The following is a 26,048-nucleotide window of genomic DNA, read 5'->3' as shown; positions in this document are numbered from 1 at the left end:
ACCAGACTCATGGTTTCCTTCAGTGGTTAGTTCTTAAGTACCTTCTATGTGACAGGAGAAGTTCAAGGCACTGTGGTCACAGTTGTGAACCAAATTGACAAATCTTGTGGTGTTCATATTATAGGAGGTAGAAAGAGAAAATGGTAGACAGATAGACTCATAATGTGTCCAGTAGTATTAAGTGTTGTGGAGAAAAATAAAGGGTAAGTGCACATGGGTGCCACCACGAAGCAGGAAGGAGGAACACTTGAGCAGAGACCAGACTGCAGTGGGAGAGGAAGCCACGCAAGGCTCTGGGAGAAAAGCATTTCAGCAGAGGAAATGGCAAGTAGAAAGTCCTCACCTGGGAAGGGTACTCGACATATTTCAAGAACACAAGAAGGCTGGAGTGGCTACATGTAGCAGGTGAAGAGAAAGCACTAGTCACAGTGGTTGGCAAACTCATTAGTCAACAGAGCCAAACATCAACAGTATAACGATTGAAATTTCTTTTGAGAGCCAAATTTTTTAAGCTATATAGGTAGGTACATTCCTGATCGAGGTAGCGCCCACACGTGGTATTTTATGGAAGAGCCACATTCAAGGGGCCAAAGAGCTGCATGTGGCTCACAAGCCGCAGTTTGCCAACCTAGAACATGAGATCCGAGAGAACAAGATGGGGACAAGGTTACAAAAGAAATCCTAGGCTATGGTAAAAAATTTGACTTTGCCTGGCCTGTGGTGGCGCAGTGAATAAAGCGTCGACCTGGAAATGCTGAGGTCGCCGGTTCGAAACCCTGGGCTTGCCTGGCTGAGGCACATATGGGAGTTGATGCTTCCAGCTCCTCCCCCCTTCTCTCTCTCTGTCTCTCTCTCCTCTCTAAAATGAAAAAATTAAAAATTAAAAAATTAAACAAAAAAAAATTGACTTTACTTAGTGCGATGAGAAGTTGTATCAGGTAGTGTCTGCTGTATAACAATCCTGAAACTTTGTGGCTTCACATAAACTTTTACTTTTTGCTGTTCGTTGGGTTGACAGAGGAGTGTCTTCTCATCTGGGTGGGTCTGGCTGGGACTGAATGGTCTGGGACGGCCTCCCTCGCCTGTGGAATGGTTAGCTTGATGTCAGTTCCGGTAGCGACGGGGTTACTATCACCCAGCAGGCCAGCCCAGGGCCATTCAGATGATGGTGGCTGCCAGGTCCTGGAGAGCAGCAAGGTAGGCCAGACCCCAACACACAGGCGCTTTTCCAAATGGCCAAGGCAAGTCCTGTGGCCAACGCTCGAGTTAGTGTGGGAGGTGACCAGTCACGGTGCTGGAGACTAGGAGCAGGGTTGTCCTGGTCACTTTTGTGAAGAGTCTGAGGGTCAGGACCAGAAAAGTTATCTGAGTCATAGTTTAAAGGAGCTATGATACTAAATATTTTGTAAGGGAGAATATATAGTCAGCTGGGAGGATGTAGCCAGACTGTGGGCTGCTGGAAGGTAGGGGGTTTGACTGGACTACTCCACAGAGCCTGAGGCCCAGAGGTTCAGGATGTTGTGTGGCCTGAAGGTGCCATTACAGTAGAGATGACACACATACACACCCTGCCCCTACCTTCCTGGTGTTTTAGCAAAAGCAGTCTCTGTACCTTCCCACATTGGACCCTCTCACATTTCTATGGGATGACCTGGAAACCAAGGTGTCAGCGAACACGGGGTGAGTGGGAAACAACTTCCAAACCACCCGCATTCCAATACACAGACTCTCTAATCACCAAGCACTTGGTCATCACAGGCGGAGCGGACCACTGAGGACCGAAACAGCCCACTGTAAGTAATAACAAAACCTCTTCAGGGGACATTAAGCAATAGTCATGTTTCTTTTTCTTTCTTTCTTTCAACAGAAAAATATGACGCCGGCATGCTAACTTCGTGAGACACCTTGGCCCACAGACAGCCACAAAGCACAAAACCAAACACACTCAGAGAAGAAACAAGAACGGTGTTTTCCTGGCGTCTATGAGAAGCGCTTTATTTTTCCTCTAGATTTCTTTTCTAAAAAAACAACAACAAAAAAAACACGAAACTGAAACAGACATTTAAAGACACGAGACAAACTTGGGTGACAATATTCGCGCATGCTCTTTTATTAAAGCATAAGAGGGGAGGGGCTGCGGGGCTTTGAAGCAGACAGCTAACGCAGGCGCACTGAGGACCTGGGACCCTCCGCCATCGGATTGCCCTATGGAAACTGAATGAAGACCGCACGGAATGACTTTTAGCCCCCAACTCCAAATTATTCTGTAAATCCTTACAGACACCATACTTCCTTTCTTGCCTGCTGATCTGGGTATCAAGGGGATGTTTGGCAAAATTTGTTTGCTGTAATCTCTAAAGAATTTTCTGTAGCATTTGGCAAGGGAGTCAAAGAGCTAGGAGAACCTCTGCCACTCCTAGCTCTGTCTATCCCACCAGTTTCTCAGTGTCACAGGGTCACCTCCATCTTCGCTGACGGGAACAAGTGTCAGCATTCTCTACCCAGGAGCTGCCAGGCCCACGTAGACTGGGTCAGAACGAAAGAAACAATCATCTCCTGGGTCAGGGCAGCAAAGAAGGGTAAACACTTCTTCCCTCAAGAGGAGAAAGCTCCTGGCCGTGGTGTGGCCAGGGTGGTGGTGGCTATGGTGGTGGCTGGGTGGGACAGGGGTGGGGGGGGGCACCCGGCTCTTCTAAACAGAGAGAGAGAACTGCTTGTGCTTCTACAATGAGACGAGGACCCTGCATACCAACCATGCATTCATTTTCCAACCAGCCACCGCCAGGAAAGCAGAGGCCCCCAAGCCTATGCCAGCCCTGGGAGAGAGTGAGTGCCCCTTTACCCCTGGAATTAATTCCCTGCTTCCCATTGGAACTTAACAGGCTCCCATCTGTTGGTTGTGACTACTCTTATTTCCTTTACTCTGTGGGTCTGTGTTGGAGGGACATGGAACGGCCCCTGGACAATGAGCTGGGAGGGGTCCACCATTGGCAGCGACCCGCGGGGACGCCCACTTAGCTGGCCTGGCCGCCCAGCCCCTCCTGGACCAGCCTCTCGCTGAGCGCCCACAGGGCCCGGGCCGTCTCTTCGCTCTGAGCCTCTGGGGACGGCAGGCAGCGGCAGCAGTTGTTGAAGTACATCCCTCCCAGGCCCTCCAGTTCCGGCGCGGCCGCACAGTAGACGGTGGTGGCAGCTCCTTGTTGCTGGAAATCAAAGAAAAAAAAGAGCAAAATAAAGAACATTGTTTTTTTAAGAAAAGAGGTGACGAGATGACTTTCTTCTGCTTGGGAACTTGCAAGCCTCTCCCCACCCGGTCCCGTTGCAGCAGGATGTCAGCACGGTGGAAGGGGACAGAACGCAGAGCGTGGGACCATGCACGGTAGGAGGAGCCTCCTGCAAGAAGGAGAGCGCAACCCGGCTCATGCTGCCGCGGTGGCTTTTCACACCTCGGCCAGGGAACGGCCTCCAAAATAAAGACACCTGTCAACACAGCATGACAGACACCTCTTCCCAGCAAGGAGGAAAAGGGGGTATCCTTTTGAACACTGAAGAAGAAATTCATCTGACCCCTTGATGTCTTAGTGCATAATGTACTTTGATACCAAGATGTTTCTAGAACCTGAATTAAACCAACAACTCTCATAATGGCCTATCCGGTAGAAAACTCAAGCAGGACGGGTGCCAGATCTTTCCTTGATGCTTTGTCCATGGCGCCGCCATGCTGTCCGAGGGGAAGGGCTTGGGATGCTATGTAAAAACGATGCTTTGTCCATGGCGCCGCCATGCTGTCCGAGGGGAAGGGCTTGGGATGCTATGTAAAAACGCTTAAAACCCACATACACACCTTCGCCACCATGCATGTATATACATCCACATATACACGTAGTCCCCGCCACATGTCCGTCTGTCCATGCCTCATGCGGGCACACGACACATTCATTCATCTGGATCCTTTTTCTAAATGTCACTGTCACCCCGTATTTGCAATGGGACAGTGGCTTTGGGAGTACATTTCCTCCCAGCCCACTTCCACGTGCAAGTTGCAATTGATCACGTTCGGTTCACCTTTCCAGGAGCAGTTGGTGCTGTGGCTGGGGGTGGGTGGGGTGTGCCGAGTGGGCACCACATCATCCGGCTGACAGGATACTGTCAGGGATGCTGGAAAGAGGGCAAGAAATCACTTTGCTTTGCAAGCCATAATTAAAAATAATAGGCTGGTGTTCATAGGGAGAGGTGGTAGGCACGGCTCTAATTTAAAACCAATACAGTTTATCTGGCATCATGATTATTTATGTGCTTCACAGCCCTTGTTGCACCAACTAATTATAGGCTGAAGGGGGTGGGGTGCAGAGGAGGATAGAGAAAGGTAACTAGGGATAAGGTCACCATTAAAAAAACATTAAGGACATCTGATGGAGGGGAAAATGCATTTCTGTCCCTACCCAAAGCTTACCATTTTCCTGCCCCTACAGGGTTTAAATTGTGCCTAAGGAGCATGCGCAATAGAAGATCATGCCCCCCAAACGGTTTGGTTTGCCTTCAGAACTGCTGGGAGTCAAGGCCATTCTGAGGATCAGGGTGTTAAGATGTTATAATTTTAGGAAAATACTACAAAACAGACTTGGATTTTATTTGTTTTGGGGGAGCTTCGATGGCAGGGTCTGTTGTCACAGCTCAATTAGTGTGCAAACCAAACGGCCCAGTATAGTCAAGGGACATGACTGTGGGGAAGGGTGTGGAGTGGAAGTTTGATAGAGACTTGAGTTCTGGTCGGAGTTGGCTGCCTGACTGTCCTGGACAAGTCCCATTCATTCAGAACTGGAACAGCTGACATGACCTGAACGTGATTAAACAGTGATTGGTTTGTGACCTCCCCAAGCCCCTCACCACGCCCACTCCTCACATAGCCAGTTATGGTATTGAATTCAGCTCCTTCTTTTGAAATTGATTTGTGTGGCTCAAATCTAATGGAAATAAGTTCATGTCATCCAAATTTTCTTTCACCAAATTATTCCTAATAACCCTCTGTTCAGCACCTGGCAAGTCCCTCTAAAGAATTTTGAGAGGCTCATCTGATGACTTGTATCTCATGTGGGGGAAAGGGAAGCAAAGTGCCTCTAAAGACAAACGGAGCAGTTGAGATGCCTGTCCAGCTAACGCAAGCCAAGCACCGCGGCCTCGCTTCTTAGCAGAGTTCAGGTGGAGATGGCATCTGGCATCATTTTCTGGATATCTGTGTTAGATTCCCATCTTACTTGGCAGCTGCCAAAGCCACCAGAAGTAGCCAGGCGATATACCATCCACCCTATAGGATACGAGACTCCAGTCAAGCTCACCCCCAAATCCAGGCTCCCCACCCCCACTCCAGTCTCCATAATATCAGCATTTATATACCACACGACACACTGGCCTTTCAGAGTCCCACCAGTCCCAAGAAAGAATGAAAAGTAGGCCACTTGGGAAAGCAGAACGGAATTCTTCCAAACCCAAAGTAATATCTTGCCAGTATGACCTTCTAAAGTGATACTGTATTGCACTCTTGCATTGTTGGAATGGTATTTTTGCAAAAAAAAAAATTCTGCACTTACACTGATTCAAAATCATGTTGATGAAGGAGCTTGGGGGGCGAGGGCATGCATTTTCCTTCCATGGAGTCAGGAAGCCATGGCAATTGACCTCATTTCATACCAACCTACATTTGCTACCATGCTGCCGTACATTTTAGAAAAGTCCAATCTTTCATCAAGAGCTGGCTTTGAGACTTCTGCTATGAGGCTCGGGGTGATGCACATTCTTTTTTTTTTTTTTTTGTATTTTTCTGAAGCTAGAAACAGGGAGAGACAGACAGACTCCCGCATGCGCCCGACTGGGATCCACCCGGCACGCCCACCAGGGGCGACGTTCTGCCCACCAGGGGGCAATGCTCTGCCCCTCTGGGGCGTCGCTCTATTGCGACCAGAGCCACTCTAGCGCCTGGGGCAGAGGCTAAGGAGCCATCCCCAGCGCCCGGGCCATCTTTGCTCCAATGGAGCCTGGGCTGCGGGAGGGGAAGAGAGAGACAGAGAGGAAGGAGAGGGGGAGGGGTGGAGAAGCAGATGGGCGCTTCTCCTGTGTGCCCTGGCCGGGAATCGAACCCGGGACCTCTGCACGCCAGGCCGACGCTCTACCACTGAGCCAACCGGCCAGGGCTGTGATGCACATTCTTCATCCCATCACAAGTGGCGCTGTAGAACACAGGATGGCAGGGGCACCGGAAAGCAAAGACCTCCTCCCATCCCTGAAGATCAACTGTGCACACCTGGCGAAGCCTCCCTCTCTGATTCCCGCTCAGTTCAAAATCGGTACTCAAAATACTTTCCTTTCTTGCTGGACAGTTTCGGTAGTGACAAGATCTTTTTAGTCCCAAGCCTACTACCCTTTCAACTTCCTGGGGAATTCTTCTGTCTGGCTGTACCAACGGCAGCCTCTGAGTGACATCTTTATAGGAGCAGATGTGACAACAGTTAAATAACATGTTCTAATTTTCGGCTCATCAGCTCCTCAGTCGGCCCATCCTCAGAATGAGACTGAGCTGCTCGAGGAAAACCTCATTAGCGAATAAGCTGGTCCTGCTGCTGATACAACATAAGACATTTTCAGACTGACAAAAAACAAATCTAAAGGAGCCCTTCCACTGCTGTCAAATGACTTCCGTGCCACGTTTGGGGGACATTAGTACATATTTGGAAAAGATGGGAAAGTCACATAAAGGAAACCATGTTACCAATTCTGTTACAGGGTAGCTGAAGCCACATCTTGCAAGTTGTCACTTGTCACCACTGTTTACTGAGCCATTGTGATAACAGCGGCACCCTAACATGTAGACACTGGCTGGAGCTGCCGGCCCCCCTGAGCGGAAGCCTGTGGGACTCCTGCAGCTGCTGACCATGGGAACAGGGGTGCCGCCTGTCTCCATCCCGTAGAACTGGCGATGAGTTAGGGTGTGGATGACACGGGGCTGAGGATTGCCGGGAATCCCAGTACAATCTTCAGTCACGCCTGAATGCCATTTCTGATCCAGTCAAACATTTGCGAGCTGCCCGTGGAGGTCTGTGCCATCCGTCTTTATAGTGTATGCAAAATTACCCAGGATTCTTGTTTGGGATTAAGTTAAGAGTATCTTGGTAATAAAGGTACATCATTCTCCTTCAGAAATTACTTGTCAGCTTTGCAGCACACTCTCCAACTACAGAAAGGTGGATGTAGAAAGCAGTTGCTGTTTATTTATGGTTGAGGCCCGGAGACCTAAATTACCTATCCTTCCCAAGCCCTTGATTGGACTAAAAATGTTAAGTAGCTGCTTTTCATCAACATTTATTTGATAACCACTAGCCATCAATTTGTAGCAGTCAGCACGGAATCAAAATGAATATCGACTCTTTTAAAGGAAAAGGTACAGAGGTTTCCAATAAAACAATATAAGATAAAGGAAAAACCACCCACATATTGATACTTGTAATGCATTGGTTAGTACTCTAATATAACTTATGTTTTAATATAAGGACACATGTTACACAATTAATGTTTACTTTCCAAGTTTCTCTCTTTTAAAATGCATGCTTATTTAAAAGAAAGAATAGATTCCTGTCTTAAAGTAGATTTAACTACAAGATGTATATGCGATAGACACTGTCACAGAATATCTATACATAGTCCCTGATTCTGAGAGTGGCAGATGTTCTCAGATTGCTTTATGATAGACATGGGTATTGTGGGAGGTGGCACAGAAAATGGTCAGTGGATCAATTTTTGCAAAAAGTGAAGACGTGTCAGGGAGTGCATCAGGGAGCTTAGCCTGGGCTTGGGACCCGAGGGCGCGAAGGCAGGTCCGCAGGAAGAGGGCAGTGGTTCCGGTGCTGAATCCCCGGGACAAAGAGATGAACAGATGCAGGTAGAGAAGAAAGAAAAGGTAGGTGCCTCTTGAAGTCCTCAAAGCTTTTCTGGCTCCCCATCTGGGGTCTGTCAGACAAAACAAACACTTCCCAAATGCAAAACCAGCCACCCACCCAGGGCTCCGTGAACATGGCACAATAATTGATCACAGAGCCCGGGACTGAGCACACGTGTCGCAAGGGGAACAAATGTCTCCCCCACACCCTCTCTGTCTTGCCCTATCACCCAGTAACGTTCCTGAAAGAGTTAATGACCATTCGACTAGAAAAGTGTGAAATGGTGTCCGAGTTCATCTCTGGACACACGTCCATCCCTCCAAAACAATTACGGTTTAAATCTCTGACTCTAAAGACAAACGGAAGCGAGCTGCTTCAGACGGTCATGCATTTCCTACTTAACGAGAACAATCTTCTAAGCTGACAAACATGCCGTGTATTTTATTCCTTCACAGAGCGATGCAGCACGTGTGGGGACGGGGCTCCCGGGCCACCCCGGTTAGCGTGAACACAACCACGCCGCCCTCATCCCCCACGGGGATGCCTGTAGAACTGAACTGGTGGTCGCGGAACAAGTGCTAACCAACCAACGTGCCAACCTGCACCAAAATGACGTGAGAGGGTGGAAGGGGAGAGAGCACTCACTGGAAGGGCTCTGTCCTCCACGTGCTCATGCTTTCCTAATGAGTCGCTGCCAGTGGGGACCATTCACGGGGTAGTGATGGCTGGCATTTATCAAGAGCTCACACTTCTTCAGGCAGGCACCGGGCAGAAAGCTTTATAAGCATGACCTTCTCACCTCTGCACAGCTCCACGAGCCAGGGACAATTATCCCCATTTGTGGAGGAGCCTGCTTAGTATCACCGATCAAAAGCAACTTGTCCAAAGTCACACAGAGGACTGCACAGGGGGCCCAGCCCAGAATGCATACAAGCCGTTATACGACACCTCCCGCCTAAATACATGCATATGGCCCCCTCCCTACTCTGTGTCTCCCGTTTGGCTGAAGCTTCCTCAGGAGGAGCTCATCTCTGTCCTCTTCTTTGCCAGGCCACAGCTGGCCGCCGCGTGGCACCCTGATGTGGCCTCGAATTAAACATGGGGCTGGTCCTGTGTTCCCCTGAGAAATGTTAAAAGGAGACTTTTTCCATTGTTGATTTAGCCAGTGAACTAAATTGAAATTATATCCATTTGGATGAACAAAAGTGAGGATTCAGCGAAACCTCAGAAGATCCAATAGCAAATGACCCCTGACAAAAAGGTCACCTGAATCAAAATGCCACCGCCAGATGCCAGGTTGGCCCAAGCTAAGGAAACTACTCTTGGATGATCGACTTTTTTCAAAGCCTAAACTGAACCGCATCAAAACCAGTGAAACCTAAGTGACCTCCTCCCCCTCTTATAAATCTGTGTCCATGGAAAGTGCGGGTGACCTTTTGGAGGGTAATATCTGACACATGAGGTCAGGTTTGCAGGGGATACTCTGCTCCAACCCCCTCTCCCACCCTCCCCCAATTCATTCCTAGCAAATCAATTCCTACAACTGCCCAGCAACGGATGCCTACGAAGGCTTTAAACACGACAGGCTTAGCGGCCCGCGGCTCCTTCCTGTGGACATGGGAACGCAGTGTCCCCCGGAGCTTCCAGCAGTCCCTCGATGTCCCCAGTGGAAAAAGTGAAGAAGAGAGGGAGGGTCACTGGACATTTGTTGTTAACTGTGGCGGCTTTAAAAGCCTGAGAGAATGTTCTGGAGACTGACGAAGATCACATTTAGATGCTGAGCCTCACGCCAGGGCACGTGACCGCTCTAACAAGGAACTTTGATGATGTGTTTGGATATTGACCTCGGGACACAAGGAAATACTTTCTGTGGTAAAGAGAGGTTTCCAGGTGTGAAAAGCCCTCAGAAGTTGCTTTTCAGTTGACTGTCTCTCCCCCGGCAGGCGAAGGAGCGTCGCCCCCCAGTGACACCGGGGACACTCTATGGAAAGGGCTTGAGAGCCGCTGGTCACCGAGGGAGAGCTAAGCCGTGCATTGTCCCCCACCCCCATCACCGTAAACGCAGTGGGTCCTAGCACAGTCCACAACCCACAACGGTAGAGGAATCGTGAGTGAAATGTTCGAAGGGAAACAAAGGCGATGCAGCTTTCACAGAACAGCCGTGCGCCCACAGGCCTCCACTGGGGGAGAACCTGCAAGGTGACACAAAGCCTTTCTCATTGGCGGTCCAGGCACCCCAAATATTAGGCCCCAAATCCCAGCGAGACTACAAAGGTACCACACCGCCCTTCCTGACGAAAGGCACGGCTTTCCGGCAAGATCACTGTGGAGTTTCAGAGACTGGCTGGAAGACCGAGACAGAATGAGCTGGAAAGTCAGGAGTGTTGCTGCTACTTCTCTGAGAAGTATTCGCAGCACGAAGCCCAGAGACCAGTAGGTTCACGATGGAAAGTTGGAAAGGATTTTTTTCTTAAAGCGAAAGAATATATTTGTCTTTGCAAGCCTTAAGTTTGGAGGAAGGACAGGCAGCCAACCCCAACCATCCAGAGAGGCCCCAAGCCGTGTCTGTCTTGGGGGAGTCGGGGGGGGGGGTTCTCGCTTGGGCTCTCAGCAGGATTTAGGGGCAGAGTGACCTCCGTGGGCTTTCGGGACCTGTGTTTTCCATTCAATGAACTGTTCTGAACTTCCCCTTGGAACACACGAGGCCCTTTTCAGACCTCCTCCCTGTCCCAGAAGCCTCGCCAGAGATGTTCCCAGGGTTCCGTGAGAGATGTGTGTAAAATTTAGAGTGACTTCATCATTCTGGGATCTGCTGTCACTGGGAGACTCTAACGAAGCTGCTTTGGTGGGGTGGGGGGGCGCTCCTCTGCATGAGGGGAGGAAGAGGGGATGGCTTACAGTAAGTACAACCCAGGTGGGCAATATTATTCATGCGTATTCCACCTTCGTCTACGCCCGCCAAAGACGTTTAGAACGGACTGACCCGAGAGACGGCCTCATGCCTGTGTCCTACTCCCGTGAATGGCTTCCCTGGGCACTTCCTGCCCCTGCTCTCTGGAGTACCCGCCCTGCTCAAAGGACAGCTTCTTTCCCCACGGGCTTTCTCTTGCTGGGAAGGAACACTGCCCTGGGGTCTCCATTCTCCCCGGGGTTGGTTCCGAATGGCTAAGCAGAAGAGCCATAGAAATCAGCCACGGAAAGATGCATCATGCTTCGACATGGGACAAACCTGCTGGCCCCCGTTCCTGAAGTTTTTCAGCAGGGCCACCTCGATGCTAGGGCTGAAAGGACTACTGAGTGTTTATAAGAGATAAAAGAAGATATTTAGCTTGTGTTCATTTGAAACATTTCACATTCTTACTTGATGTCTTTAACCCCGGTATAGCTAGCTCTGTATAATGTATATATGTATGCCTAGGTATTTGCTATGTACACTGATTATACGCCTTTGACATTATTGCCAGGCAGAATTAATGGGTTCGGTTCTAATATCCTGGTGCAAAGAGTATCTTCATGGTACCAGGTGACAAAAAGTTTCCCCTTCCCTTCTGCACAGAGTCACTGTGCACATTGGCCCTTTTGAAAACAACAAACAGGCTGCTTTTGTAAGTAGGCAGGATTTCGGGCAAACCCAAAACAAGTAGTTAGTGTAGAAGTTAAGGCGGACAGTTCATTTACACCTAGGCCCCATAAATACCCTACAACATTGTCCTGACAAGGCATAGGCATGGGAATAAAACTCACAGGCTGTTCTGATGGGGCCACATCATGTTAAGAAACGAACTCTTAACTCTGCTGTCTAGAAACAGACGAAGAGAACGGGGTTTGCAGTGATTCGTATCTCAGAAGTGGCCCCACCGTGGCAAGTTGAGCACAAGTGCATTAGGTTTGCACATCTTCATAGAGAGCTCACTCAAACACATCATTCCTCAGGCTCAAAGATGCTGGCCTTGTTAATATTTCATTTAGAACATACTGTAGAGAGTGCCTCATTTATATTACTTCCATAATTAATGGTGATGGCTTAGGCACTGCCTTTACACAGAGAGCTCTCGTCACAGTGGTCGATGGGTAATGAGAAACAATAGACATTTCATTCACCAGCAGCTTGTTGCTAGTGAGTAGGAAATGATCGTGTGTGCTGTTGCTTTAATTGCCAGGGAAAGTAATTCTGCCTCAATGTTACTGAACATTTTAAAAGCACTTGATGCAAATAGACTAGAATCAAAACAAACAAACAACAACAAAAAAAGTGACCCTGATTATGTAACACCTTAGCATAGAACGTTACAAAGGTATGTCTTTTTATTTTTTTCTAATTGCATTCTATCATGCAAATATTATCTAAATATGCATGTACTGACTACTCATCTACTGTATTTTAGGAAATACAATTAGGCCGCCTTTCTCTTCTCCCACATAGACTGTAAATACCTGTAGATCTTTCTCTTGTTTCCTTATGTAAATATATGTAAATACTAACAAGCTCTGCATGCTAGTATTCTAGGCGATTTCAGGTAATTTTATAATCTGCTGGCATGTACTTGAACTGGTTTGTTAAAAGGAAAAAAGAAAACCTCTCAAACTCTTTAAAGCTGAATAGAAATTAAAGACTTCTTCCTAGACTTCTGTGGCCTCTTCTGTCTGCCTTCTCCTCCCTGAACTGCGCCCCACCCCTTCAGGTCCCCGCCATCTCCAGGAGGGGCACTTAGGCATGCACCAGGGCCCAGGAGCAATGGCTGGACTCCTTGGCTAGGGTCCTTACACACTTTCCCAGGGTTTCCTAAAGAACTTCTAGAATTATCTCTAGACAGACATCTCTGGATTTTTCTAGCAAAAGGCTCTGAAGTAAGGAGCGTTCCTGCCCATTGTTTCCCTAGTATGTGCTGAACAGGGCTAGGTGCCTGACATCCCGAACCCCTCGGAAAGGATCCTGCCATTCCTATTTCAAAGACGTGGAAATGAGTCACAGCAAGATTAGCACCTGCCTGAAATGACAAAACTATTAACTGCCTCCAAAACCCTGATTCTGTTCTGTCTACCAAGGCTCAGGAAACTTTTTCTGCAGAGGGTCAGAGAGGAAATATTTTAGGCTCGGTGGGCCATACAGACTCTGTCCCAGCTACTCCAACTCACCACTGTTGTCATGAAAACAGCCACAGATAACACATACGTAAATGAACATGGCTGTGTTCCAATAAAACTTTATTTACAGAAACAGGCAGTAGGCCGGATATGGCCAACAGGCCTCTGTTTGCCAAGCTAGGCTCCACACTCTGTGAAAACTCAGTTGCTCTTCAACAGACTGATAACGCCTGGCCTGTGGTGGCGCAGTGGATAAAGCGTCAACCTGGAAATGCTGAGGTCGCCAGTTCAAAACCCTGGGCTTGCCTGGTCAAGGCACATGTGGGAGTTGATGCTTCCAGCTCCTCCCCCCTTCTCTCTCTGTCTCTCCTCTCTCTCTGTCTCTCCCTCTCCTCTCTAAAAAAATGAATAAATTAAAAAAAAAAAAAAACCAGACTGATAACATTTTCCCTCTGAGCATGTGTTTGATAGACGGGGAAATCATTCAATCAGTTGGAAAATCCTCCATCTCTTCCCTGCAGGTAGCAACACTATTTGTAGAAGTCATAAAATAATAAGGAGGTGAGCAAAATCGAGGTCCCTTGAGCTTATAAATCAAGCTGTCTTCCTCAGACAAATCTCATTGCCAGGTTTCAATTTAGTTATCTTTTGTTTTCATAAATGGAGATGCAGAAAAAAATAAGAAAGACAAAGGTAAAGGAATAAAAAAAGGAAGAAAGAAATCGAGCGACACTCACTCTTCAGTGAGGGGAAGGAGACTATTACCTCAGGTCTCTATGGAAACCAAGCAGCACGCAAACTTTTTAATGGCAGGAAAACAGCGTTTGCGTTTGAAGATTTTCCCCCCCCCAAGTATGATGCTCCCGTGTAAATGCATTAATTGACAGTTTTCTTTGGGACTTTTTTATTGAAGTTTCCAAACTTAATTTGATGGCACAGGGAAGTCTCTGGAGCCCTTGAAGAATGCTGCAAGGTTAGGTCCTTAGAAAAATGAGCCGCTCTGGCACTGTGTACAAACCCAAGCCAATTCTCCTGCAAAGCAAGTGAAGAACCAGCCCTCGCTCCCTGTAGTTTTCCATTTAAAAAGCCCTCTGCGTTTGCTGTGGGATGGGAGAGACACCTTCTAACCTCTATTGAACAGGAATCAATATCCTCTCTCCGCCCTAGAGGGAACTGAGGAGAAGGAGTGGGAAGAGGAGAGATCTCGGTGTTTTTGCAGATTAGGTGGCAGTGTGGGATGCTGAAAAAGGCCGGGGAGCTGGAGCCAGACATACTTGAACTTGAATCCTGACTCTGACACATGGCAGCTCTGTGACAAGCCACTGCGCCTCAGTGTCCTCATCTATGAAATGGGAATAATGACAGACCATTCGTGTGGCTCTTGGCAGGATTAGTGATGACACTTGGTCATTTCCTGAGTTCATGGTAGATATTGGTTCAAAGGTAGCTACAATTCTGTCTATTAAAAAAATCAGGATAGCACACACCTTTCCTTCATGAAAGAGATTTAAAAGTAAGGAGAGAAATTATCGCCTCCTAAGCAAGAAATTCACCTTTCTCACCAAGTGTCACCCAGCATCTCTGGGTACCACACTGGCTATGAATGACTTGTTCCCTAAGTTCAGAATTAAACTTTCTTCTTGGTCAGAAATTCTCCTTCTAGCTGACCCTTCCCTCCCCCACTTTGCCTTCAGACTCAACACCTGCATATCATCTACCATTTGGCCTTCCCTCTAGAGCAGGGGTCCCCAAACTATGGCCCGCGGGCCACATGCGGCCCCCTGAGGCCATTTATCCGGCCCCCGCCGCACTTCCGGAAGGGGCACCTCTTTCATTGGTGATCAGTGAGAGGAGCATAGTTCCCATTGAAATACTGGTCAGTTGGTTGATTTAAATTTACTTGTCCTTTATTTTAAATATTGTATTTGTTCCCATTTTGTTTTTTTTACTTTAAAATAAGATCTGTGCAGTGTGCATAGGGATTTGTTCATAGTTTTTTTTTATAGTCTGGCCCTCCAATGGTCTGAGGGACAGTGAACTGGCACCCTGTGTAAAAAGTTTGGGGACCCCTGCTCTAGAGAGTCACCTGTCACCTGACCCAGCACCTGGCCTTTAGCCAGATCGCCTGGCCCAAGTAGAGTCTGACCACAGCAGTCACTTTCCAGCCCCATAACTACCTCCCTTCCAAACCCACCCTGAGTTCTTATGTCTCGGCCAGGAGAGCGCAAGATATGACAGCTGCCTTAGGCAGGGTTAGTCCAGTCCCAACAACAACACAAACAACAGTGATACGGGTGATGGCCCACTACGTGCCAAGGACCTGTTATCACTCCCGATTCCCGCAACAGCAGCCTCAGAAGGAGGAGACGGAGGCTGAAGGTAGGAGAGTATCTTGTGGGCGTGCACCTGGGAGGTGCCGGAGCTAAGATCCAAACCGAGTCTGTCTTAGTTCAAAGCCCACGTTCTTGTTCATGGTTAATGCTGTCTCTGCCCCACCCCCTGCTCACTCTATGACATTCTGAAATTATGCATAAAGGTGGACATCTAGCCCCGTGAGGCTATGTGCATATTCCTCGTCGGGGTGGTGCGATCCCACTGCTGGCCAAGCCCCTGTCCACAGAGTGCCAGGCCCTTCCTCCTCCTCTCTGAGCCCATTTTCAGTCCTGAGACCTCTGGCCTGGGGGTGTCATTTTTGGTTGCTTGTGACTTTGGGCAATACCCTCAAAGGGATCTGAGCCCCACCCCTGTCATTCTCCTCTTCTGCAAAATGCTTCTCACGTAGGGAGGACTAGGCGACCAGCAAGGCTTGGTTGGGTTGATGGTTGGGGGTTTGGGGGCCATCTGGCTGCATCCACCAGGGCGAGCTCGTGACACGCCAACTGCAGCTGGCATCTCGCAGTGCAGAGAAGTGCTGAACTCATGACAACAGGGTAGACTGAGGAACCTCTTACTCTGCTCTTTCCGGGCCCCTCTGGCTGCCGCACCTGATGGGGTTCATCCTCTCGCAATTGCCTGGCTTGTAAAAAGGAAGGCGCGCACATAGTTCAGTAACTACCGAGTAAGATGTCAGTGAGGAGACAAGCTAGTTGTGTAGCTGGCCCTCAAATTGTCGCGGTGGTTGGAAACCCGCCCTCCGCTGCCTGTGCCCTCTGGATCCCTGACTGAATGACGTTATAAGGCAGGTCCTTTAATGCACGATCCCCACAGGGAGCCTGGATACCTTCTGTGGTACTTTCCAGGCGCCAAGTCCTAGAATTTTTGCTGAATTCTTGCAAGAGCCCCATGCAGGTATGATTCTCCCCATTTGATTTACAGGGAACTGAAGCTCACACAAGTCAAATGACTTAGTAAACATACCATTCTTACTTGCTGAGTTCTGATTCCGTGCCTCCTGTCTACTGCAAGCTAAGGGGTTGATTGATGTGCCTTTAATGCTGCCAATGAGGGTCTACCCTGTGCTAGGTCCTTCTGAGACCCTGGATACCCACTACCCCCAGTTATGGGAAGGCACTGAAGCTCAAAGAGGCAGAGGGTAGAAAGCAAGTGGCAGAGTCAGGAGCTGAACCCCGTCCCTTGGGCTCCAGACCCCTACTCTGAGCCCCAGGATAAATAGGAAGGTGTTCATAGTTCGAGTCAGTGAGAAGGCTGCACACCCACAGGTCAAGATTTTGTGGTATTGTCATAGTAGGTCTCTGCACAGCAATAAGCAGCTCGCCTGTTTGGAGGCTCACAGGCTTACATTAAGTGTCCCATGGATACTGTCGCATTACAGTCCTCTCAGTTTGACGGACATCAAACCTGAGGCGCAGAAAGGTTAAGCATGGCCCACGGTGAACAGCTAGTAAATGGTGGCACTGGAATTTGAACCTGGATTGTCCATGTCCTTAACTTCTTTGCTGGGTGGCTTCCTGGACCACAGAAGTCAGGCCCTCCAATGACATTTGTCACTACTTATCCAGGGGTAGAGCCTCCACAAGGAGCATTAGACTCTTGAGTGTGATGCTAACACTGAGATGAAGGTCAGAGATTCACCGACGCAAGAAAAAAATCATGAGTGTGAGTCCACTGGCTACCTCAAATCTATGACCAGAGGATGGAGCAAGTCCCACGAAGGAGCAATCTCTCAGTAACAGGATGGTAAGCAAAATGGTGAGGAATCAGTTCTCCTTACTTGTTTTCAGTATTTACTATTCTCTACGGCTGCTTCTTGTTCTCTAGATTTGGGTAAAGGACCAATTGATTTAAACTGCTATGCATATAAGGGCAGATCCATAATTGTCCCAGATTTCAGTACTACTTAATTCCTCCCTCGAGGCTGAGAAGCATAACTCCCTGGTAATTGGGAAGCTGGGCTTCAGATTCCCGACCAGAGTATCTCTAGGGTCCATGTATCAACCACTTCCCATCATCATGGTGAGATGTACCCTGTCTGCTGTCCGGGGTGTTCATGTTTTCACTGTAACGAGTAGGAAGTATTAGGAACAAATGAACAGCCAACCTATAGGTTTTGTCTGGTATTACAGAATGGCCTTGTTAAGGCAACGTAAAACTTCAGCGTGCTACCACAACCGCCTATTTTGGGGATGCTGATCAAAATGGACTTTTCCATGAGTTTCTTGGCTTTGCTTAAAAGACACAGCTGTGAAAAGTAGGGATGATGACAGTGGCATATTGGTAAGTTTTTAACACTGGCTCACTGGAGCATGGAGGGGAGAGGGAGCCTTGATTTGCAGTGTTTGCCAAATCCTGTAGTGTAAATACTCCCACCATGACCAGCAGAATACAGAGCGGGAAAGAGATCCACACAATCAGCTCTTGAAAGCGGGTATGATCCTACTCTAGAACTTGATTCGTTGATGGCCTGCGGAACACAGCAGTAGGAATTGTTTGAGGAAGATCATGAGACGTGACAAAACTGGTCAGGACCTCAAGGTCATAAAAACCATTGGAACTCATAAAGCACTGTGAGAAGGTATATTATATAAACCCAAACCGGTATGGGACACCTGGGGGCCAGAGTGACATAGATTTGTTACTTTTAGATATTTTTCCTGGTCCCTTCAATCTAAAAGCTGATTCTACAGGTGGCAACCGTGGGCCCAATGTCACCATAGATGCCAACATGTATTCAGTCATATGTCCTAAACACCATTCTGGAAACTTTGCCTCATCATCTTATTTACTATTGCAACAATTCTGCAAGGTAGACAATAAACCCATTGCAGAGATGAGGAGCTTGAAGTTCAAGGAGCTGGCACTTGCTCAAGGTTACACAGAGCTCTTGGAGGGCAGTGCCAGGATCTCGTCCCGATCTGCCTGATTCTAGACCCTGTCATTTCTCCAGCTCACTAGGAACTGGGCTCTCCGGGAGTTCAGCATCCTTGAAAACAGCACATTTGTTGCATTAGCTCTTTTCTACAACAAGGGAAATCCATATATTGTAACAAATATATCTACCCCCCCCCATCCAAATGTCTCCCACTGAGGGATGGATACAGAACCTGGGACCCTGTGGGGTTGTGGGTGAGAGCACAAAAGTAGGTAGGATACCAGGGAGAAGAGAGGACAGGGCCACTCGTGGAACAGAAAATTCCAGGACACTGAATTATGATTTGGGGGTATTGCTGGAAGCTGGGTATATATAGTCTCGGGACTAACTCCATTTGCCCATCATCACAAGCCTGGTGAGCAGAGATAATCCTTTGGCTTTCCCAAGCATAGAGTCAGGGCACATGTTCTGAAGCTGAAGGGGCCTCGGTTCAGCTTGTGCAGCAACAGGTGAAGGTGCAGAGGGCAGGGTGCTGTCTCTGCACACTGCACCTCTGTCACCATCAAAGGTGCCAAACCTCGAAGCTGCTTCTGGTTTTGCTACTTCTTCAAATGAAAGCTCAAACAGGTTCCCGCCAATCAAACTGCACAAGAAGAGTCTGTCCTAGAACTCAGTGATGCTATGTCTCTGCTTCCAGAAAGAATGTTTTAAGCAAAGATATCTTTATCACCTGAGCTCACCAAACCTTTCCCATATGGGAGGAAGAGCCTTTTCCAATAAGAAATAGAAACCAATGATGTAGAAAAGCAAAATCCTAGGATTCCATGTACAACCACTTGGACTGTTTCCCCAAACAGCCCTTCTCTGATGTGACTTAACCATTATGGCCGCTCCTTGCTGGCTCCTTGGCAAGGTGCAAGTTCTCATCCGGGCTCAATGGCCTACCTTCCTAGCCTTCTCCTTCCCCTCCTCTCTTCTGGCGCTCCAGCTACACGAATGGACTCTAAGTTAGAGAGCTGGGCCTCGGAGTCCACCCCGGGCAAGGTCGTGGATGCTGCGATGCGCTGCTCAGATCCGTCTTCTGGACCGGGAGGTGCTCATTCCCCAGTGGCTGGGCTACTGTGTGCTGAAGGCTGAGGGGCTGCCCTCAGCCCAGGGGAGCTGCCCTGCCCGGGGGGCACCCCCTCCAGGGAGCAGCCCACGTCAATGAATACCTCACTCAGGACATCTGGGAGGGTCACCCTGGCTTCAGTCTCCTTGGGACGGGCTGGAGTGTCTGCTGCTTTTCTGTCACAGCCCAGCCCTCCCCCGTCCCATCCTTTCTGCCACACTGCCCCACGGCGTGGGTCCCGAGAGCACACTCCCTAAGAACCCTGCCTGCCAACCTCAGCCACAGAGCCTGCTGCCCGGACACTCAACCTGCACCCAAGAGCTGGGTGGCTTTGAGAAATGTGCTTAACCACTCCGAAGCAGTTTCCTCATCTGCAGACTTGAGAGACCGGTACCCTTACATACGTACGGGGTAATGTTGATAACCGAATCAATCAGATCAGGTACATAACATACTTATGCAGAGCTGGCACGGGACGCTCAGCGGACGACAGTGGGTGGTGGCACAGCAGGAGCGCCACCGGTCCTGAGCGCTCGCGTCGCCCTCTGCCCCCTCCACCCTTCCCCATCCTTCGGTTGGAGGAATGGCACAGCCAAAAAAGACACACAGACTTCGGGGTGCTTCTGGTTAGACATGGTGGATTCAATTCAGGCATATCTGTCTACACCCCCCCCCCCCCCGAAACTCTTTTACATGCAACGTATTATGAAGAAAAACTCGGTGATGGAGAAACGTCCACAGCCGTGCTGGGAGCTGGGAAGCCGAGGGAGAAGTGACAGCTCCTGACTCAGCAGAGAGGTGCCAGCAGAAGAGGAAGGCCCCGGGCGCGGGACCCACCCACACGACAGAACTCAGGAACCGAAAGGAGGCGGCCGGGGCTGGGACCGGGAAGGGGAGAACTGGCCAGGCTCGGAGATACTGCCTGTAATGATCCAGCACAGTGCTCACATGGGGCAGCCGCTCATTCAACAACTTCCGTCATCACCAAGTTCAGATGTCAACTCCTCCGCGAGTTTGTAAGAGAAACCGCCCCGCGCCCGCCGCCGCTGCTCATCCCGAACCCTGGTTTGCAGCTGGGTGTGTGCTGTTACACTGTGACCTCGCCGAGAGGAGGCCCTGGCGCCTAGCCCAGAGCCTGGCACACAGTAGGGAGCTAGCAAGCGTTTCTAAAGAGATGAATGAATGCATGATCAAATATCAGAGCAGGGCAGAGAAAAAATATATCAGTCAACTCAGTTGCTGCATAAACAAAATGACTGGTCAAGTGATTTCCTTTCCAAAGTATTGTTGGTGCGGTTTTGACACAGTTTTTCTCGGCAAGTTATGACTCACATTAGAGCTACATTTATATTATGTTTATTATCTGCTAGATACTGATCTAAGCTTGATCTCTCTCTCTCTCTCTCTCTCTCTCTCTCTCCACACATGCACACACAGTGCTCACAACCACCCTGTGAAATAGATTTGGTATCAGTCTTCCGGGTTTACAGAAAACTGAGTCACAGGAAGATTAAGGGACTTACTCCAGTCTGCACCATTAATAAATGGCAGAGCTGGGATTCCAACTCCTGTCCTGTGACTACAAAGGCCATGGTAGCACAAAAAGCAAAGGGCTAAAGTCCTGGGGAGCTTTCTCTTGTCTTTGAACTTGCTTTTTGTGAGGCTCTCAGCCACTGGGTTAGCTGTTGCCTGCAGACACACTGGGGTGAAGGGATGAGCAGCTCAGAGATGCCTTCTGGAGCCCTGTGTCTCCACGGCCCAAGTGCAGCCCGGACTGTGGGTCTAGGAGAGGAGACGCAGCCTCAGGGAAGGCCTTGGCCTTCCGACGTCTCCTCTCAGCCCGGGCAAACCAGGCCTGTGGAGGCGCTGACCCGTCTGCTAGGCAGGGGCGTGCTCCGATGAGACCTGCAGAGCTTGGTGGGGTATGTGGGCTGTTTTAGGAAAGAACTGACCGGGGTCACACCCACAGGGATTGTGCAGTGGGTTGTGGAGCAAAAGTGAGTGCAGGCCACAGGATTTATAAGGTAAACCATAATCCTGCCCATCGGATTCAGCTGACCCCCAAATCTACCCCTCTGAGAGCGCTGGGCTTTGCCATCTTCTGGGCGTCCTATCTTCGCTCAAAGCGGGGACTTTCCTTCCTTTCTTACACAGCAATGGGATCCCACCTGGGGCTCCCGCCTGGCTACAGAAAGGGAGGGGGGCAGGCCTAGTCGCAATATTTTAAAAAGCTGACTGAAAAGCATCCTTTCTCTACAGAGAGACCGCACAGGCTATAACTTATTAAACCTAATTTGTTGCCTAAACATTTCCCATAATCTGAGTTTCCCCGAAGGAGGAAACAGAAGGGCCCTTCTGTAAAGACGAGGCCCACTGTCGACGCTCCTTCTTCTCCAACAAGCTTCTTCTTGACTCGAGTTTCAGCAAGACAGAAAGAGTGAGAACGTGGCGGAGGCCCGGTCCTGACGGCAGGCGCGCAGGGCACTCAGCTCCCGTGACACAGCGCTGCGCGTCCTCACTGGGTGCCGCGGGGCCCGCGCCTGTCTTCCTCGCCACGCCCCGCAGGTAGGACGTGAGGACGCACTGGGTGCCGCGGGGCACGCGCCCGTCTTCCTCGCCACGCCCCGCAGGTAGGACGTGAGGACGCACTGGGTGCCGCGGGGCCCGCGCCTGTCTTCCTCGCCACGCCCCGCAGGTAGGACGTGAGGACACACTGGGTGCCGCGGGGCACGCGCCCGTCTTCCTCGCCACGCCCCGCAGGTAGGACGTGAGGACGCACTGGGTGCCGCGGGCACGCGCCCGTCTTCCTCGCCACGGCCCCGCAGGTAGGACGTGAGGACGCACTGGGTGCCGCGGGGCACGCGCCCATCTTCCTCGCCACGGCCCCGCAGGTAGGACGTGAGGACGCACTGGGTGCCGCGGGGCACGCGCCCGTCTTCCTCGCCACGCCCCGCAGGTAGGACGTGAGGACGCACTGGGTGCCGCGGGCACGCGCCCGTCTTCCTCGCCACGCCCCGCAGGTAGGACGTGAGGACGCAGACGTAGCGGAGCCTGGACACGAGCTTTGCTTTATCCGATTCCAGAGCCTGTGCTTCTTACTCTGTCTTGAGAAGTTCCAGCAGAGAGCCCCAGAAAGAGGAGACACTCTATCGAGAACAGAAAGCATTTGCCTTGATGACGCTGGTGTGAAGACAGAAGAGAGTGGCACCTCTCTGGAGGCTCCCAGACATGCAGACCAACTCTGGCCTGCTGTTCGGCACTCAAGGGAAAGGTGCAGGGGAGGAGCTGCTGCTACCCAGACTTTAAAAAGGGGTCAGGAGTAAAAGGTGACTTTTCTTCATTCACCTTCTCCCCAGTCACTGGTGACAGGAGAGGCTGGTCTTGCCCCTTGGTCCTGGCAGCCACCTGAGGAAACTGGAGCTCAGAGAGGTTAAGCCCCTTGCCCACAGACACACAGCCAGTCAGTAAGTAGCTGAGTTGGAAATTCCAATGTGAAAAGGGATGGACAGGCTCCGAAGCCCGTGTCCTTCTCTCTTCTGTCTCTCTTGTAATGAGGCTAAGCCGAGAGGGTGGGTCCCACATAGGAAATAACAAAATGAGTGGCGGAAAAATAAGTAAAAAAGAAAAAAAAAGAAGCAAGAGAAGGCTGCCCTCCTAAACGGGGTGCCATGTCGATCGGCTTTGGCGCTGCTTCTGAGGCACCTTGTGACCACAGGAGAAATCTTTCCGCACGAAGCCTCCCCATGGTCAGCAGTGGCCTCCCCAGAGGCCGCCCGCACGGCTCTTCCAGTTGTCAGATCACTACTTGCTCTTTGTGAATGAGGCCACAATACCCACCGGCTAAGCTCCTTGGGAAAGATTGTATTCACACGTATCTCCCATAATTCAGCACAGGCACAACATGCAGGTGTGCTTAGAGAGCCTGGGATGAATGAATGAATGAATAAATGAATGAAGAAACAAACTGTTGTTTGAGATGCACTTTTTGCACCATTTCAGGCCAAAGGGAGGCGTATTGAGGAAATGACTCAGGAGCTGCTACCCAGACTTTAAAAATACACGCATTCCTTATTAGAACTGGCAGGAGCCACCTCAGTCCTGAGAGCAGGGCTCCCTGCCCACATAATATTACATGAGGTGCTAACTATATTATCTGGAAATACCCTGTGACTAATTTCCCCATCCCTTATCGTGAGGAGAAGAAAATTGTCTCTAGTATAAATGCCCCAGATTCCTGGACAGTTTATGTAAGGAGTTTCAAGTGATTGCGGCATTTTAAGCCATTTTTAGCTTAAATCGCCTGATGTGTGGTGAGCCCAGAAAACCTGCTCTCTTGCTCCCTTAAACTCCCTGTTTTCCCACTAATTTTGTTTAAACTGCTTACTGCACCCTAAGTACTTATCGGTTGACGAATGGGCTTAGAAGTATACATCGCCTTGACTATGTGATTTTTTAAAATTAGATGACTTATCTAGTGGATTTCCTGGCATCATCTCCCTCCACTCCGAGCTCCATGACATGTTGGGTGATCACGCATTCGCCCCGGTGGAGGGGGAGGGGTATTTACTCTTTATCATGGCCTATTTGGTGCTTGTGCAGATTGACAACTTTTCTTCCCCAGTGCAAGTAGGATTTGATAGTCAGTCTCCAAACGGGGTCTCAAATAAGTCTCAGAGACTGAACAAAAAAAATGAGCTTCTGCAAGACCTTCGTCTAGCTAGTGGTGATGGCTGAGCTTTTATAGAGTAGCTATAGAAGCAAGAAGGGTCTTTCCTTTGGGCAGTTAAGAGTTACTTTCAAAATAAACAACACACACACACACACACACACACACACACACACACACACACACACACACAGTGAAAGGCAGGGTGTCAGACAGACGTATCCTAATCTATGACCTGATTGCCACCTGCGGTCCTGATGGCCTTTTCCTCCCACCAACAGAAGTCACCTCCTCGGTTTGCCTTCCTTGATATATTATAAACACATCACTGCTCATATGCTATTTTGTTTAAATATGGAGACAAGTGAGAGATTTAGACACAGTTCCAAATATTTAGGTATTACCAACTAGTTAATCTTCTAATTTAAGGATCCTCAAAAAAAAAAATTTTTTTTTTAATATAAAAGAGCAAGTAAGAAATAATTTAGGCTTTGCTGGCTGTATGATTACATTTACGCAGACCTGCTGTGGTATTGCCAAAGCAGCAGCAGACGATACAGTAACAACTGGGCGTGGCTGTGTGCCAATAAAACTTTATTTATACAGCCAGACAGCGGGCAGGATTTGACCTGTGGGGCCAGAGTTTGCTATGCCCGTCCTACCTGATACCAACTACTTAAGCATCAAAGCAACACCCACTTGTTCATCTTCTAAATGACTTGCCTCCCTTGACAACAAGGACTTGTTTGAACTTTCTTTTCGGTTTAATCCAGGAAATGTGTTGCTAAGCCCCTGTCCTCCAGGGCCTGAATGTCCAGAAACACATCAACAGGTCCTGTGGTCTTTGGAATTCATATCCAGACCACAGGCAGGAATCGGTGCCTAATGGTTCCACATTAATTTTCGTGACTTTTTCCCATAAGGAAGCAACTTGTTATGACATCGTTTCCATGGGAAGACAAAATAAAGGAGCAGTCAACTGCCTCCCAATGAGAACACCTTGATCCTCCATCCCTACCCCAGTCCAGACCTATTCCCTAAGGCTGCACAGAGCACAACACCACTGGACATTTTAAAAGAGTTAAATAGCCCAGAAAAATCACTCAGGTCTTAGCAACTGCAAAATGCCAAATAATCACACACACCCCCCAACCATTCCCTGTCCGGGGGGCGCAGGTAAGAATTTTTCCGTGTCTAAAGTTTCAGTACAGCTAAGCAAACTCTATCAGCAGGACAAATATCCCTCCTGCAATGACGGCCTTCATCTCTCATACTTATAACACCTGTTATAAAAGAAGGACATCTAACCTCTTAAATTGGAACAAAAATTACTATGAATAGGCCTTGACCAGTTGGCTCAGTGGTACAGCATGGGCCTGGCATGTGGATGTCCCAGGTTCGATTCCTCATCAGGGCACACAGGAGAAACAACCATCTGGTTCCCCACTCCTTCCCTCTCCCCCTTTTCTCTCTCTTTCTTCTCCCCCCACAGCCATGGCTCAAATGGCTCAAGCGCATTGGCCCTGGGCACTGAGGATGGCTCCATGAACCCTCCACCTCAGGCACTAAAAATAGCTCAGTCGCAAGCATGGACCCAGATGGGCAGAGCATTGGACCCAGAGGGGAGTTGCTGGGTGATCCCAGTTGGGGCATATGCAGGAGTCTATCTCCCCTCCTCTCACTTGGACAAGAAGATTAGATAGATAGATAGATAGATAGATAGATAGATAGATTAGATAGATAGATAGATAGATAGATAGATAGATAGATAGATATAGATAGATAGATAGATAGATAGATAGATAGATAGATAGATAGATAATACTATGAACAATTATTCCTGAAAAAATATGCTTCCCTACTAGCTGCCTTTTCAATGTGCTCAGTTTTTCAGAAAGTCAATGCTGTTTTGGAAGACGATGAGCCCATTTCACCACCCCCTCTTCTTTATGTTTACATTGGGAACATTTCTCCTTCTGAAAGTGTATC

General features: G+C 49.2%; 1 protein-coding gene across 2 annotated transcripts in view; it reads right to left on the bottom strand.

The window, feature by feature from the left end:
* Positions 1-1,873: 1,873 nt before the first annotated feature.
* The window catches only part of WWOX (WW domain containing oxidoreductase), a 1,014,498-nt gene continuing 990,323 nt past the window's right edge, over positions 1,874-26,048 (bottom strand). The window contains exon 10 of one of the 2 annotated variants that reach the window (XM_066349487.1): positions 1,874-3,203. In XM_066349487.1, the coding sequence (XP_066205584.1) occupies positions 2,876-3,203 (328 nt within the window). In that variant the 3' untranslated portion in view covers positions 1,874-2,875. The remainder of the gene's footprint in view (positions 3,204-26,048) is intronic. The other variant, XM_066349488.1, reaches the window with a different exon arrangement.

The sequence above is a fragment of the Saccopteryx leptura genome, chromosome 9 (assembly GCF_036850995.1).
Source record: "Saccopteryx leptura isolate mSacLep1 chromosome 9, mSacLep1_pri_phased_curated, whole genome shotgun sequence".
NCBI classification, from domain to species: domain Eukaryota; kingdom Metazoa; phylum Chordata; class Mammalia; order Chiroptera; family Emballonuridae; genus Saccopteryx; species Saccopteryx leptura.
The sequence above is the reverse complement of the archived record's forward strand: the minus strand, read 5'-3'. Positions and strand labels throughout refer to the sequence as shown.